Source organism: Diuraphis noxia, unplaced genomic scaffold (assembly GCF_037042655.1).
Source record: "Diuraphis noxia isolate RWA-SAM2 unplaced genomic scaffold, SU_Dnox_SAM2 contig0004, whole genome shotgun sequence".
In the NCBI taxonomy this organism is placed as follows: Eukaryota; Metazoa; Arthropoda; class Insecta; order Hemiptera; family Aphididae; genus Diuraphis; species Diuraphis noxia.
Window position 1 is genome coordinate 34,885,917 of NW_028301714.1, and position 15,933 is coordinate 34,901,849.

Below are 15,933 nucleotides of genomic sequence, written 5' to 3' on the forward strand. Positions count from 1 at the left end.
GATGGCTTATAAAGTTATCACTTATTTAGTGGTTATTATAAAATTATTAACAGAACTTCTTAAAAGATTTAATAATAATTCTCTAATGATTGCAAAGGACAGTGGCGTAATTACAGGAGCGTCAGGAGCGCACCACGGTGCACTTGCACCTCTTGGTATTATGTAGCAGGTGCAAAGATATACTTTTTCACCTGTAGACGTTGAACTTTATACCTATTAAAATACAATACCTAATATATTACATTGATTTTCAAAGTTTTTATAAACTTATTTAAACATTTTATTATCACTACAATTCATTTCATATATAAATATTATATTTTTATATGTAGGTACCTATAATGCGTAATGGTACAGATAAACCACATACAATGTTTAAGATATATAGGTACAGTTATTGACGGGCCACGGCTGTTTTCAGCATTACTTGTGGATGAGGGGTAGGGTGCACAGCCCATCTTGTGTTCACTGTCCCTCGGGCCACGATGATGCGGAACACACCCTTTTTGTATGTTTCTACTGGAGCTACGAGAGACGGGAACTGGAGCAGGCATTGGGCCGGCCGGCTCGCTCAAACGATGTTGCTGATATTCTGTGTGGACCGGAACCAGCGGAGCTGCCCTCGGACCCCTGTCGCAGAAGGATAATAGTCACAACCGCGCGGAGACTTAGAGACCTTTTCATGCGTATGGTGGAAGAAATCATGTCATGCAAAGAAGAATTGGAGAGGGAGAGGCAACATTTAACCACTAATTAGTTAAGATTTGTTTATTGTAGGCTGAAGGCCAACACACAGGGTGGTTAGAGGCCCCCAGTTTCATGTATTATCTATGTGTAGTAACTGTATAGTTGTTATTTGTGTATTGTTTATTTTCAATAAACGATGCGGGCAGGGGGGCAGCAATGGGGAAACCTACTTCCCCCCCTGTCTCGCGGTTCAAACGGAAAAAAAAAAAAAAAAAAAAAGGTACAGTTATTGAATAATTTGACGCATAGAGGTACCTATTAGGGGTTCTCAATTCTGAAAACATAATCGTGTATACATTATATTATATTAAAGAAAACTAGTTAGTCGTGTTGATATGTATTATTACCGCAACGACTGTACAATAAAATAAATTATAGGATTATGTTCTCTAATAAAAACCATAAATATTTAGTTTGGTAATTTTAGCATATTTACTGCAGACTGTAATGTAATGTATTGCAAGTTTCCACACCACCTTAGCTTATTAAACGATGACAATACATAATATGTCGCATTTAATGTCACATGAGGTATTGCAAGAGGCGCGTTTTTTTTATTGTGGTGTCCCCATGTAGGCCTATTCCACAAAGAGGAGAATGGGAGTGAACTGCCGGCCAACTCAAATGAGACAAACTGAGAAACCGTAAGAAATTTATTATGTCATATCATTATTTTAGCCAATATAATAATGCAGATGAATATAAATATAAAGATGATTTAATAATGTATCTTTTTGCTAACCACAATTCTCCCATGTCCCCTGTATACCGTATTAAATTCAAAACGTGGATATCGTTATCGGTAGTCCTTAAAACGCTTAACGCGAGACCAAAGAAAATAATTACAAAATAAATGTATTCTATATGCACAAAATAAATAATTAGTTATATACTGAATTTAACACGGCAATATTATATTTCTACCTATACATAATTTAGATTATACATTAAATAAAGAATGTAATAATAGTAGGTAGCTACTATTATTGTATACTTTATCTATAGTATTACGCTATACTACTTATAGCTAATTGTTGTAAATTACAGTAAGTTAATAATATTATTCCTGGAAAAAACAAACCAACAATAACAATAAACTTAAACAAATAAAATTATCATCTACCAAAAAATGATCAAACTCGGCAATAAAGTTCACACGACACGAGGAAATCATGGTTACCTGAGTACGCATTGGACAAACTATAGACTCAAACATTCCTTCTTATGTGTAAGAAGACCGAACACAATAAAATATAAACAATACCTCACTCAAAGAAGCATTCGGCTCCGGACGAGAAAAAAGAATAATCGATTTCATCAAGATTGCTGAGCTCGCATATTATTTCCAAAATTAAATTAAACTTATAGCTTACCTATATATTAGCTAGTCTGGCTACTACCACTATTATAACTGTCAATTGCTTTTCTTTTATCCTGCAAAGCTTTATAACGTTAATTATATAATTAAAATGTTATTCACGTACCACTTTTAATCCAGTTTAATTTTTTTTCAATAAAATCATAGCTTGATGATTTGTATATTTAGAAAAAGCAATACATCTGAATTATATAATCGTGTCTTATTATGATATATTCTTGTATCTGAAAATAATTCCCTGCAATAACTGAATAAGAAAACATTAAAATACATTTTCCTAAAACAACTTTTTAAATGAAAAAAATTGACTCTAAAAGCATTAAATAAAAATATTATATTCATGTTTGAAAGTATTAGAATAAAATAAATAGAATTAATAACTATGTACAAAATTGCAATAACCGAGAGTCACAAAACACTTAACAAAATAAACATACTTTCGTTATAATAGGTAATGCAAATATATGTATATAATAGCCAGCACAGTTTTTAATTTGTTTACTTTATTCCAGCCAACATAATAATAAAATAAGTTGGTTTAATTATTAAATAAAAACTACCGCAACCGCACTAATTATCTCTATCGAGTTTTATTGTTATACATAATAGTTGCTCATGTTTAAGTTGGTGTCTCCGTGGAAATTGTCTTCGTTGTTATTATTAGATTTGCGACATTTGCGTATTGCGTGTAATGCATCATCGCACCTTATAACTTTTGTCAGTAATCAACGGTCAACTCAATACCCGACCAGACTTTATGGTTATAGCGGATTGAGTGCTTTAAGCCGTCACGTCGTATATCCGATATACCTTTTCGTATTATGTAAGAAATTTAAAGTCATAGGCCGTGTTTGAGTAGGTACCTATCTATAACAAGTCGGTCATCATCGGCAATATAGTCTATAAACTGACTATTAATTTTAGACAACACGTTGAACGTTGAACAACAATAAGTAACATTGCAGTGTTTCGCAGAAACTATAGTTTAAATATTATATAGTCATAAGATCACATAATGTAATATATGAAGATCGAGTGTAGTCACTCACATGGGCGTATACCCTATGCGTTTGCATACCCTTCGAGCAGACACTTGGGAGCACATGAACAAATTAGTAACCAAAAATGTAAGATGAAATGTCATGCTCATTAATTTTAGGATCATTTATATCTGTGGGAGAGGGGCATATTTTATCAGCCGCATACCCTGCAAATAAAGTCTGCGCACGCCTATGGTACAGATTTTGATATTTGTTTATGTTATATTATTATTATAAAATATAAAAAGATGACTATATAGTACTCTCGCGAGCAAAGCGATTAGCTTGAAATATGAATTAATTTATAATTTGTCATTACGATTTTTGGACCGATATAAGTCTTGCACCAGCTGAAATTTAATGGAATTACGCCAATGGCAAAGGGACCTATCTTCATTAACAATTAAAGTAATTTCTAGTACCATGAAAAACAAAAATATACCTGTTGTTGAATTTTCTTCTATATATAATAATTATGAAAAAATCCTTAATAAAGAAGATATTGTACGAGAATATGAACAACTTGTAAAATCAAATATTAATTTGATATCTACCTATAGATAAAAATGTATCTTTAGTTTTAAATCCATTATCATTTATCAGACGAGTGACACGAGTCAGATTCAGATAGTTAAAATAACTCTGTTGAAAATGAATCATTTAATGATTACCTACTATCATCAAAAATTTATTTTAGAATTTTCTAATTCATATGGAAATATATGGTATAATTTTGAAAATATGTTGACAAATGTTGATCTATTTGTAAATATTTTAAATTCTTAGTTATTTTTTCATAGATAGTAGATACTGATAAAAAAATGTTTGTCTTGTCAGAAAACTTGAAAATTTAAGATAAGCTTATTTTCATAAATTTTTATTAAAGTTATTTAAAAATAATTAAGATATTATATTATTTTTTCACTAATCTATTTACGCTGTTCTGAGTATTGATTCAAAAACTAAAAACAATAACGAATGATATTCATCATCAAGGTATAAAATAAAGCAAAAATCTCAAAAATTAAATTAACCTTCTGTAGTCCGTTGGTAGATACTTATATATATTACAATTAATTACTTTATAATTTCAATGTCATGGAAAGTAACTAGGTACCTACTTAAATAGTTAAAATAGTTACATATAAGTATATTCTAAGTAGGCTGATAGACCGTCTTGGCTCTGAGTTGTTTCACATTTTAGATATGCATGCAAATGCAAATGCAATTAATTAATTGCATCAATCATTGAATTCAAATTTCACCTATATACATGATACATTACAGTGACTTGCGTACCTACACAATTGCCCAAGCCTCATCGTTCCATCATGTTAAAGCCGGAAATGCAGCTCCAGTGGATGTGGAGGACGGTGCCGACTCCCAAAAGTTCCTAGATATGCCATATCTCATGGTACATGCAGGTACTCATAGGGTATGGATGTTTTCAGCACAACCTTCATCGCATGCGGGAATGGCCAGCCGATGATACATATACACAGCCTCTGTGCGGAGGATGTATAGCGGAACACAACGAGTTCAATTGAATTTGCTGGGATAGGTTCAGAGTGGACCTAAACATTCGACTAGGTCCGCTAATGTCCCCGATATCTTGTGCATCTTGGTTTTTTGGGATCTACAAATTCTACCGGCGAAACAGGAAGACAGAGCCTCCTGCGGGTAGAAGCTGAATAGTAGTTTCAAACAGGTGGCAGAAAAGGCATGACCTAAGTTAAACACTAAGTTTAGGCTTCTAGGTAATCGATGACGTACACGATTATTACCTTTTGACGAAATTCGTCAAAAACTATAATATTATATAATAGATATATACTAGATTTGTTTTTATAACAATTATAGTTCAATCTACACACTACACTATATTATAGAGAAATAAACTTCTAATAAAGTAGTTGGGTATAGAATTATAAATAGTAAAACATTCTTAGAAATATGGACTGACTAAACGTAGGTAATCACTTAGAATAGTTTTTCGTATGCAATGATTTACCATATAAAATTCAAATTTAATACAGTGACATGGATGCTCAATAATGTACACGTCTTGCCGCACCTACTTTCACCCTTTTTAAAAATTATTCATACCTTTTTCAACGTTTTATTTAATAAAAAATAACAAAAGTAACAGTTTTAATGAACTACCAGATTAATGTTTATTTTTTTTAAGAACGTTAACATAATAATATATAAACACGTTCTTTTAAAAAAAAGTGAACGTGAACGACTTGGTTTTTTTAAGCATTGAATACCTATAAACGTAAACGAATTACATTTTAAAGTGAACGTCCGAAATAGCGAACACTGAATTTTCCAGGCACATAGGTAATATTCATTGACGCATGTGATGCACATCTCCCCCACACCAATTGATTTTTTACCATCACGGAATTTTTCAATTCAAATCACGTAAATGGAAAAAATAATACATGCCGTTTAATTACATTAATGTATACATCTCGTTCTCGTATAGACTTTACTCGCATCAATTCATCCACATTATAGGAATATGTGTTCGAAACTCATTAATTAACAAATAATGTCTGTGAAAAGGGATTTTAGAATATACATACGTATTATTTATTTTTATTAGTTTTATGTAAATAACAAAATTAATAAATATATGAATGGCATTACAAATTCAAACACATGTTAAATTTAAACAAATTAACAAACCTAACGTTTGGGTATCTATTCATAGAAGTTCAGATGTTCTTCAAACATCAATAGCAACGGTACCTATTACAAATATTGATGTATGTCATGAATGAAATCATACACAGAAATAGTTATTGATAAAATACCAGAAAAGATATCGTTAATAGTTTGTTGCTTGATAACGAATTATAGAATACATCACATACAAATAACAGCCTTAACTTCACACAACTCAAAAATTGTAATCATATAATATATTAATTGTATACAAGGAACTGTTGACCAGGTCATGAATTAGCTTAATTACAATTAGATATTAATATTTATAAGGAAATCCGCAGCACACGTTACTGACTTGTCCATATTAACAGAATCGACATGATTTTTAAAAAAGCTCAGAGGACAGCTGCAGCAACAAACTGTACCATAGCCATTGACACCTGAGCACCTTCACGCCACTCATATCAACGCTTATTGTACATTTTATAAATTTTGCTAAATTTAATATCATTTGTTCATAGTTGAAAATTGTCCATCAACTATTATTAAAAAAAAAACACTGATATCTGGATCACTGGCAGCTCGCAGGCAACGCTGTATATAACAGAGTTTACGACAAAGTATATCCACTGGTATTAATTTAATAACCATAGGCAAAGCTGTGCATGATCAGCTAGTTAATAATAAAAATAATATTTCCTTAATTTTTATATTTTCTAGGGCAAGTGTCCTGGTGTAATTTTATCATACTATTTATAGTAATAGTCAACTGTGTAATCAATTGTAAGTAAATCTGGTCATTATCTGGTTTTTTTTTTATAAAATGAAAAACCAAGTGTAGGTATATCATACAAGTCTTAACTGAATGATATGAACAATACGTTTTTCAGAATTTTAATATACTCAAACACATGATGTTCAAACTACAACATTTTTGTCATTATAAGTAATTTTTTGGTAGTTAGAAAATTACCAGATGAAATATAGAAAATAACTTTCATCTAGTTTATTGCATAAAAATTAAAAATAATAAAATGCATTCATTTAAAAACTATTTGGCTGCTTAATTATAAGTTTACAATTTAAATAAATTTTAAATAATGAAAAGTTTAATTTGTATAAATGTATTCAAATACTTGGAAGAAAATAGTATTAAAGTAAATATTCAATAAAAGTATGCTATTCCATACTAACACAGTTATTCTTGATTTTAAGAATAATTTCAAAAGCTCTAGGATTTGTGATATCAGCAACTAATAATTTACATCCGTCAGCAATACCTAATTGTTCAAGAGTCATTTTTAGATTCGGCCTAGTTTTTAATTCAATGGAAGGCACATTTGGCATATACAGTGTTTTTCTTTTTCCGTCTAATTCTATAGTGAGTGCAGGATTCTTCATCTGATATTGTTGGTGTTCACCAAGTATTTCAATTATTTTTTCTAGCCGCATATTTGTGTCATCAATATCGAGATATTTGGCTTTATATGGACTACATGTAATACAATCAGATTTACGTTCGGCTTCATATGTATAGGTATATATACCATCAGCATCATTGAAAACAGCATAATTATTTAATAATGGGCAACAGCTGGTGGCCACTTTGAAAGCCTCAGTAACACAAGCTGCAGCTATCACAGCGTTTGTTGATGCTACTGCTGGTATTATATTTTTAATAACACCTTGAACCAATCGATAATTAACTCCATTTATTCCTAATGTACAAAGAAATACTTTATAGTTAATAAGCAATTACTTACTTAGATATAGTTAATTTAAAATTTAAATACTTACCAAATTGATCAGCGCGTTCAAGGGATTTTTCATAAATCCAACTAATGTGAACTGGATCATCTGTATCAATGTTGGAATCAAATGGGTTATCTTTTGGCCATTGTATTAACTTTACATACTCTATACAATGTTCAGGTAAACGAGGTGTACTTGCTATGGTGCATAATGGATAAGTCACCTATAAACAAATATATGTTTAATATTATTGCTCTATTCATATTCCTATCAATTAGTAATTAATTTCAAATAGTTTACTTTGTATTCGAATTAGAATACAAGGACGATATTCTTTTAATAGTATCATTTTTAAACTAATAAGGTATAGTCATGTGCAGTTGAAATCAATTTAATTAAAAAATTCCAAACTGAACTTGAATTTATATTTTTAAAACATTCCAGATATAGCCTATAACCATAATTAAATATAAAATCCTCAAAATCAACATTTAAAAGTTTAATGAAAATTATATTAAAAGATTAATGGGGTTAAAGTATATTTCAATTAGTGTTTAGATACAAAAAATATTTAGAATATATTGTGTATATCGACACAATAAATAACTTATGATATATTATGAGGATAAAGACTATTTAGAACCTAAATTACAAAATTAAATATAAATATGATTGGTAATAAATCAAATTTTAGTAGTCTATCTTTATTCTGAAAAATGTCTACTAAATCCTGTGTATATTTTAAAACGAAATAGAGAAATTCAAAATTCCCGCATTCAGTTATTCCACTGCTCAAGGAGGTCACATAATATTACAAAAATGACGGACTAAATTACTGATAAGTGATAAACACTACCAGTATCAGTTAACAAATTTAATATTATCATCACAAACTCACGGTCCGAACTCCGAATGCAATATGGTTGATGCATATAAAATACAAACTGTGTATAAATTAGTTTTTAAATTTTTAGAAAAAAATAATTAACTATAAGCTGTTATTATAGTGATTAGATCTTAAACAAAATTAGAAAAGGTTATTTTTATTTTCATAGGAGCATTTAAAAATAATATCATGTCTACCCGATGGTATGTATACAATGAAGTTAATAAGTAAATTGATAATCATAAGAGTACATCTGTTTGGTCTAATAAATTAATATATTATTCTAATGATAGTTTAGTTTTATGAAAATTTAATTAAATATTTTAAAAATGTTATAGGTATCCAATTTATCAAAGAGGCAATCCTCAACTACGTATTTTTTTGCCAAATTTTTGGATGAAATTAGTACGACCAGAAGAAAAACAACCAAAAAATGTGGTCCAATTTATGGTACCCACTGGAATGACAAATTATGATATAGAGAATTATTTAAAAAAAATTTATAAAATTAATGTTGTTAAAGTTGAATCCAGTATTGAAAATGGTAAAATATTAATGAAATATAATATATTAACATAAGAAAATATACTTCAATACATATAAATGTTTGTAAAATATGTAACAGGTAAAATCAAAAGAGCGATTTTCAACAAATACGGACCTATTGTAAAAGAAGATGACTTCCGACGAGCATTTGTTACAATGGTAAGCAAATATTGATTATAAACAGTTGATTTTTTCTTATAAAAATATATTTTTAATTTTGTAGCCTAGAGATCAAGAATTTGAATTTCCTGATGTATGTACTACAGAAGAGTTTAAAAAACGTACCTCAGAAGATGAAAAATCAAGCAAAATTAGCCAAGATTTGTACAAAGACTATTTGAAAAAACAAGGAAACCGTCCTGGATTACCTGGCTGGTTTTCTTTTTAAGAATCATTGTTACATTTTTAACTGTGTAAATATATAGCATATGTCTATTCTGAAATTATTAGAATTAGATGTTTTATAAATAGTTTTAAAAATGTGTAATTAGAATTCTTTAAATAAAATAAATGTATTCGGATCAATGATTTATGTTAAATAATATCATGATTTATTTTTTTATTCTTAAACTTATTTTCCTTGATACATACTTTGATTGAACCAAATTTTGGAATTTGGTATGTTACTAATAACTAATATGTGTTAATAATATAGTGATTATAATTATATCTTATATTTTCAATTAAAAAATTGAATAATTGACAAATGGCAAGGTTTTACCTTTGGTTTACCAATTAATATTTATAAGATATAACCAGGGGCGTCATTTGGGGGGTGGCAGGGTGTGCGGTTGCACCCCTTACTTTTAGAATGTTACAATTGGCCTGCGCCTTGCTGAAGCCTAAAATAATGTACGAGCCACGAATGCGCAATTATTTATATGATTAAAATTAAATTGTAATAACCGGTCTATAATTTATGGAAATAATTGAATGCAGGATAATATACATATACGTATGTACCTATATCTATTTTTATATGGCCTGGTGAAATTTCAAAATGGCCTGCTTGAAACTTCGCACACCCGAAAAAAAACCTGAAATGACGCCCCTGGATATAACAGAATCTCAACAATTGTTCATCAGTAGACATTAGGTTTATTAGGTGTATACATGTATAATGCAATAATATAAGCTAACTCTACTATTTACACAATTAAGGTTTATTTTATAGTGTTGAATGGTAGCTACACATTTTACGGTGTGTTAAAGTAGTTGAAATTAGTACTATATGCATTAAACAGTACACAAATATAATTTGTTGAATAAGGATATTCATATTATTTATTTTTAACTACAAAAATTATATTTTTATTTCAAATTTTTTGAAAATTAATTAACTCATATTTTTAAAATCTTTTTTTAGTTAGGTATATGCATTAAAATAGAACTTACATTAATATATTACATGTTTGTTATGAATTGAAGGACTTAGAAAAGGCAATCAGAAGAAAATCCTTGGAAAACTACATCATATGTTACATCTACATGTTATGATTATCAGTCAACGTTAAGAAAAATGTTACTTGAAAATTAACTTATCTCTGCTCTTATAAACCTAATTATTATATTTAAAATAAAATATTACCTGTGGAGGAAATAAGTCTAGGGTGCAATCAATACATGGTGTAATCCCAGGTAATATAACACGTACATTGCCTTTGAAACCTTCAGTACCACCATCAATTAATGGTATTACCGTGGAATTGTCAAGTTGCTGGTTGTCATCGTATGATAACAATGATATAAGCATTCCATTTATCCATCGACGAGCAACAACAGAGTCAAGACCACATACAACAAAATGAAAATCCCTGTAAAAATCTTCGTCCTTGTCTTGTATTTTACAATGATGAGGTGTAACTCGGCATGTAGGTACACGTTCGTTAATAAATTTTGCTGCAACCTCCGCTTTGGAACTGTTTACATCTTTCTTACGGAACAAAAACTGACGGTTCAAATTAGACAAGTCTATAGTGTCCATATCTATAACATGTATGTCACCGAATCCCATCATTGCAAGATCTTTAAGTAATTCACAGCCCAATCCACCAGCGCCAACCACAAGCACTTTACAGGAATTTTGTAAAAATTCTAATATGCCTGTGCCAGGTTCAAAATCAGGATGACAGAATGGACTGGAACGTTCCAAGATCTTTTTCAAATGACTCCATCTTCTGTGATCATTGTCAGACATTTTGATGATTTTAAATTGAATTGCAGATTTTTTTAAGTAATTATAATTTATAAATAATTTGAACACTTTTTAAACAGAATATAAAGAGAGCATTAAGTTAAAAATAATATTTTATAACACTATGAAGTATGAAATATATTATGGGTCACTATGTCAGTGATTCCTTGATTCTTAATACTTTATAATTGCGTTTATATTATAATTATATAAATAATATAATATGATATTATAATTCAAAACCAGACACCAGTGTTTACTGATAAAAATAATTTGTATTATCTGATAAAAACTTTGAATATTTAAAAATATCAATCGTTAATTTAATAACTGCATAAATAGGTAGTTTTACGAGTATAAACCATACGTTGGTAAAGTCTTAAAATTATTTTTGTGTGGCGTGTGCGGCAATATATTATTATTTTATTAGAGAAATGGATCATTAAATATTAATTTTATTAATAATTCGGTAATATTAATATTATATTAGTTACGATATTAGGCATATCATGTTAGTTAACTATCCTTACTCCTTATGGCTTAGATCAGTTATAGAATCTATCTATATGGATCATCATACTTTAATATTAACCAATTTATAACGTTTTTCAATCACTACTTTTTTTTCCAGAAAGTTTATGACTGACCAGTGATTACTGATGAGGCTGAATGCTGATAAATAAAGCCGTCCCTAATATTCCCAAACAACAATCATGTGGACAGTGCTCAAATTGCGGGGGAGGGGTGCGCCTGGAAACGAAGCTCCCATACTATTTTTATTTTGCGTACCCTTACTATTTTGTTTTACTTAGACGGGGGGACGGTACAAACTAATCTGAAATAATTTTTAATTGATGTCAATTATATAAAATTTTTAACATTTTTCATATCAAAATTATTTTTAAAATTATAGTTTAATAATTTATTATATCTTTTCTACACAGTTTAAGATATACGGATTAATATCTACTGCTTTTCTACGGTCCACGGGTCCTTATTAAACCGTTATGTTAAATCATGAATACGCAACGGTAATAAATCAGCTGACGAAGTATGCTGTCAAAAAAGAAATGTAAATGATGAAGAAGTGAAGAACATACTTATCAAAATATGTGGTCTCTTTTAAATCGAAAACATTAATATTGTTATCTGTTTTGTATATTGAATAAATATGTAGATTATTCTAATTTCTAATTATCTATTTAATTGTAATATTTGGAATTCAAATATGTGTAGCTGAAAAGTGGTAGGTATTCAAAATGTACGCAAGGTGGGTGGTGGGGAAGCCCCCCACTGGTCCGTGTTGATTAATTGTGCACTTGGAACGCAGTTTTTAAATCGTAGGATTGAGCTACTATATTTAATTTTTCCCAATTCGAACACTGCATTAATGTGGAGGTAGAAGATTGACCTATACATTTCCCGAGTCAATAACTGTTTTTACCGCCTCGCTCGAAACTTATTGCTATAATATTAAAGATACTATTAGCTAATATTTATATATTTCCAATTGTTCGTGTGAAAATAAATTATAAAAATGTAATATTTATCATACTTTTACAACTTCCAGTCAAACTACCAACTTTTTTTTTCATTTTTTCAGACGCCTTTGAAAAACTAATGGATGTTTTTATTTTAAACCTCCAAGTTAAGCTAGTTTACTAGGGTAACTTCTCTACTGGAAATTTTTTTATCAGAGCATTTTTACTGCCCCAAAAAGCGATGACGGACACAAAAATAATATAATAATAATAAATCTAAAAAACTCATCTTATAAAATCAATATATTCGTCGTTCAACTCAGAATCTAAAATATCCTACTCATATAAAATATTATAGTCGTAAAATTAAAAAAAATATATATAAATAATATTTTAGACTAACATAATTTAAATTTTAAATTACAAACCAAAATGGTTCTTGACTTCGTGTCATATCAAACATTTCAAACTATGATAAATGTTACTTAAGTTGTTTAATCGTGTTTTAAACAGACCAATATTTTAACATTTATTAATTATAGTTTCCTACTTTTACAAAGTTAAAATCATTAAATCGTATTAATTTTGAATATTTGTATGCTGATACTATTTTAACACAGACTTATAACTTTGAATATAATTAATATTTTGTCAATTCTTGTACAATACAAAAATATGTATATGTTAATATTATGATACGTGTTAAATATTATTTTCTATTAAGAGTACGTAACAACGGAATTTGTTGTCTCCGTCTTACCAGTGCGTAATATAGCAAATTTACGCTCAGCAGAACACTTATAGCTCCTTTAGTTTATAAATTACAGTGAATCGACCTATTATGAAACTTGATGGTAAAAACATTATCTGTGTTAGTACGTTGGTTTTTTACAATTTACGATAATTCAATTTTTGAGTGAGTTATGAGCATATAATATATGTATAGTACATTAAAAATGCTCATGACTCACTTAAAAATTGAACTATCGTAAAAAACCAACGTACAAACACAGATAATGTTCTTACCTTCAAGTTTCATAATAGGTCGATTCACTGTAATTTATAAACTAAAGGAGCTATAATTGTTCTGCTGAGCGTAAATTTGCTATATTACGTACTGGTAAGACGGAGACAACAAATACCACTGTTACGTACTCTTAATTGCATTTAAAAAATGTATTAAAAACCCCTTTATAAGTAATAAATAGGCAATTAAATATGCAGTATCATCTGATCAGGAGAGAGAAGACTTACCGTGATAATAATTTATTTATCGGAGTAGTCTTGCAGCTGTTGCTTCATTGGCTGTTTGTTCTTTGGTCGTAAACAGTTTAAAGGTACATTCTATTTCATATTTTCTACTTCCGGGTTCATTTTTATTTTCTCAAAAAGTTATAAAAATGTCGTGTCTAAGTGTAATTTCTCGCAATTTCTCCACTTCATTTGTGGCCCGTGCAGCGATTAAAAATGTCACAGTGGTCGGAGGTGGTTTAATGGGCTCAGGTATCGCCCAAGTATCTGCTCAAACTGGTCACAATGTGACGATTGTTGAGCTCAACCAGGAAGTTTTAGACAAAACTCATAAGAGCATTCAACAGAGTTTACAAAGGGTCGCTAAAAAGGTTTATAAGGAAAAGCCTCAAGAAGGTGAGAATTTTGTTTCAGAAACTTTATCAAGAATAAGTACTTCCACAAACTTAACTGATGTAATACAGAGTTCAGATTTGGTGTTGGAAGCCATTGTTGAAAATTTGGCTATCAAGCACAAACTTTTTAAGTCCATAGATGACATAGCGCCAGCAAAGACTATATTTGCTTCCAATACTTCATCATTGTCTATTGGTGAAATTGCATCTGTCTGTAAGAGGAAAGACAAATTTGCAGGGTTACATTTTTTCAACCCTGTACCAGTGATGAAATTATTAGAAGTTGTCAGAACTCCGGAAACATCTGATGAAACTTATGAAAAATTAATGGCTTGGGCAAAAGCTATTGGTAAAACAGCTATTACTTGCAAGGACACCCCTGGATTTGTAGTCAACCGACTTCTTGTTCCATTGATCGCTGAAGCAATTAGAATGTTGGAAAGAGGTGATGCTTCTTCTAAAGATATTGACATAGCCATGAAGTTAGGCGCAGGACACCCAATGGGACCTATTGAATTGGCAGATTATGTTGGACACGATACTACAAATTCAATTTTAAACGGATGGCATGATAAATTCCCAGAGAATCCATTGTTCAATCCACTACCAACTTTACAAAAATTGGTTGATGAAAAAAAATTGGGTGTCAAGACTGGTGAAGGATTTTATAGTTATAAGAAATAATATTTTCTTTTAAAATTATTGTTTGGGGGCAGGAATATTATATTAATTTAATTTATATACTTACTGAAATTTATTGTAGTAATAATTGAAAAATCAAATTATTGGGCGTGTGATCTGCGGAAAACAGTAAATAACTAGTTGAATAAAAATTATGAATAAATATGTAATATTATGAAATGTATATAAAAAAAAGGAATTCAATTAAAAAAATAACTATATTTAATACATTAAAGTTTTTTTGTGTCTACTAAACGATTGATACAAATAGTTAGTATTAATCAACATTTCTATGAAACATACTATTTTTTTTATATCTTCCAAAAATTTATAAATACAATTTTCCGATTCTTTATTGAGCGGTACCAATACTCAATTACATGGTGTGGTAAAAGATTTTCATAAGTCTCATGCATTTTTCTTAATATATAAAATTAATTAATAGTAGACCACGTCAGAACCGGTAGATCACATGCTTTACCAATGCCAATTATTGTTATATATACAATGTTTTATTTAAATAAAGCAAAATCTAACAAAATGTATGTTCATTAGTTTTAAATATATATATATATCTGTTTAAATAAATAGATTTGCATTAATTTTTTAAATAAATATCTTCCTCAAATCCAAATTTATGTTTAAAATTATAATTATGAAATATATACTTGTCTGATTAGTGATAACTAATAAATAAATGTAACATTGACCAGCCTAATAGAGAATAGTTTGATATTCAGTCAATTATTGAACTACTAGAGAATTTCCACAATTAGTTTTCAATAAAAATTAATTTTTACTTGTAAGTTAGCCAAATGATGGTATTTTTAATTTAACATTTTTGCTTTGTTTTATTTTTGTAATTTTTATGTTAATTAGGATTTAACAGCTCACTAAACTAATGTA

The 15,933-nt window shown here is 29.4% G+C and overlaps 3 protein-coding genes across 3 annotated transcripts; 2 read left to right on the top strand and 1 right to left on the bottom strand.

Annotated features, from left to right (window-relative positions):
• Positions 1–6,823: 6,823 nt before the first annotated feature.
• Positions 6,824–11,426, bottom strand: Uba3 (Ubiquitin-like activating enzyme 3). The gene is made up of 3 exons (XM_015518768.2): positions 10,614–11,426; positions 7,639–7,816; positions 6,824–7,559 (listed from the first exon to the last, which is right to left on the bottom strand). The coding sequence occupies exons 1-3, from the start codon at positions 11,220–11,222 to the stop codon at positions 7,021–7,023; spliced, it is 1,326 nt and encodes a 441-aa protein (XP_015374254.2). The 5' UTR covers positions 11,223–11,426; the 3' UTR covers positions 6,824–7,020.
• Positions 8,485–9,567, top strand: mRpL23 (mitochondrial ribosomal protein L23). Its single transcript, XM_015518769.2, has 4 exons — positions 8,485–8,682; positions 8,818–9,023; positions 9,105–9,184; positions 9,249–9,567. The coding sequence occupies exons 1-4, from the start codon at positions 8,669–8,671 to the stop codon at positions 9,411–9,413; spliced, it is 465 nt and encodes a 154-aa protein (XP_015374255.1). The 5' UTR covers positions 8,485–8,668; the 3' UTR covers positions 9,414–9,567.
• Positions 11,427–13,979: 2,553 nt separating the features above from the next.
• LOC107169133 (hydroxyacyl-coenzyme A dehydrogenase, mitochondrial-like) lies at positions 13,980–15,615 on the top strand. Its single transcript, XM_015518782.2, has one exon. The coding sequence runs from the start codon at positions 14,101–14,103 to the stop codon at positions 15,028–15,030; it is 930 nt and encodes a 309-aa protein (XP_015374268.1). The 5' UTR covers positions 13,980–14,100; the 3' UTR covers positions 15,031–15,615.
• Positions 15,616–15,933: the final 318 nt, after the last annotated feature.

Coding starts and splice junctions, on each gene's coding strand:
- mRpL23 (XM_015518769.2), top strand. Junction 9,024..9,104: donor TGAATCCAGTATTGAAAATG/GTAAAATATTAA, acceptor AATATGTAACAG/GTAAAATCAAAAGAGCGATT. Junction 9,185..9,248: donor GACGAGCATTTGTTACAATG/GTAAGCAAATAT, acceptor TTAATTTTGTAG/CCTAGAGATCAAGAATTTGA.
- Uba3 (XM_015518768.2), bottom strand. CDS start 11,222: ATGTCTGACAATGATCACAGAAGATGGAGTCATTTGAAAAAGATCTTG. Junction 7,817..10,613: donor TAGACTTATTTCCTCCACAG/GTAATATTTTAT, acceptor ATTTGTTTATAG/GTGACTTATCCATTATGCAC. Junction 7,560..7,638: donor TGAACGCGCTGATCAATTTG/GTAAGTATTTAA, acceptor TTTGTACATTAG/GAATAAATGGAGTTAATTAT.
- LOC107169133 (XM_015518782.2), top strand. CDS start 14,101: ATGTCGTGTCTAAGTGTAATTTCTCGCAATTTCTCCACTTCATTTGTG.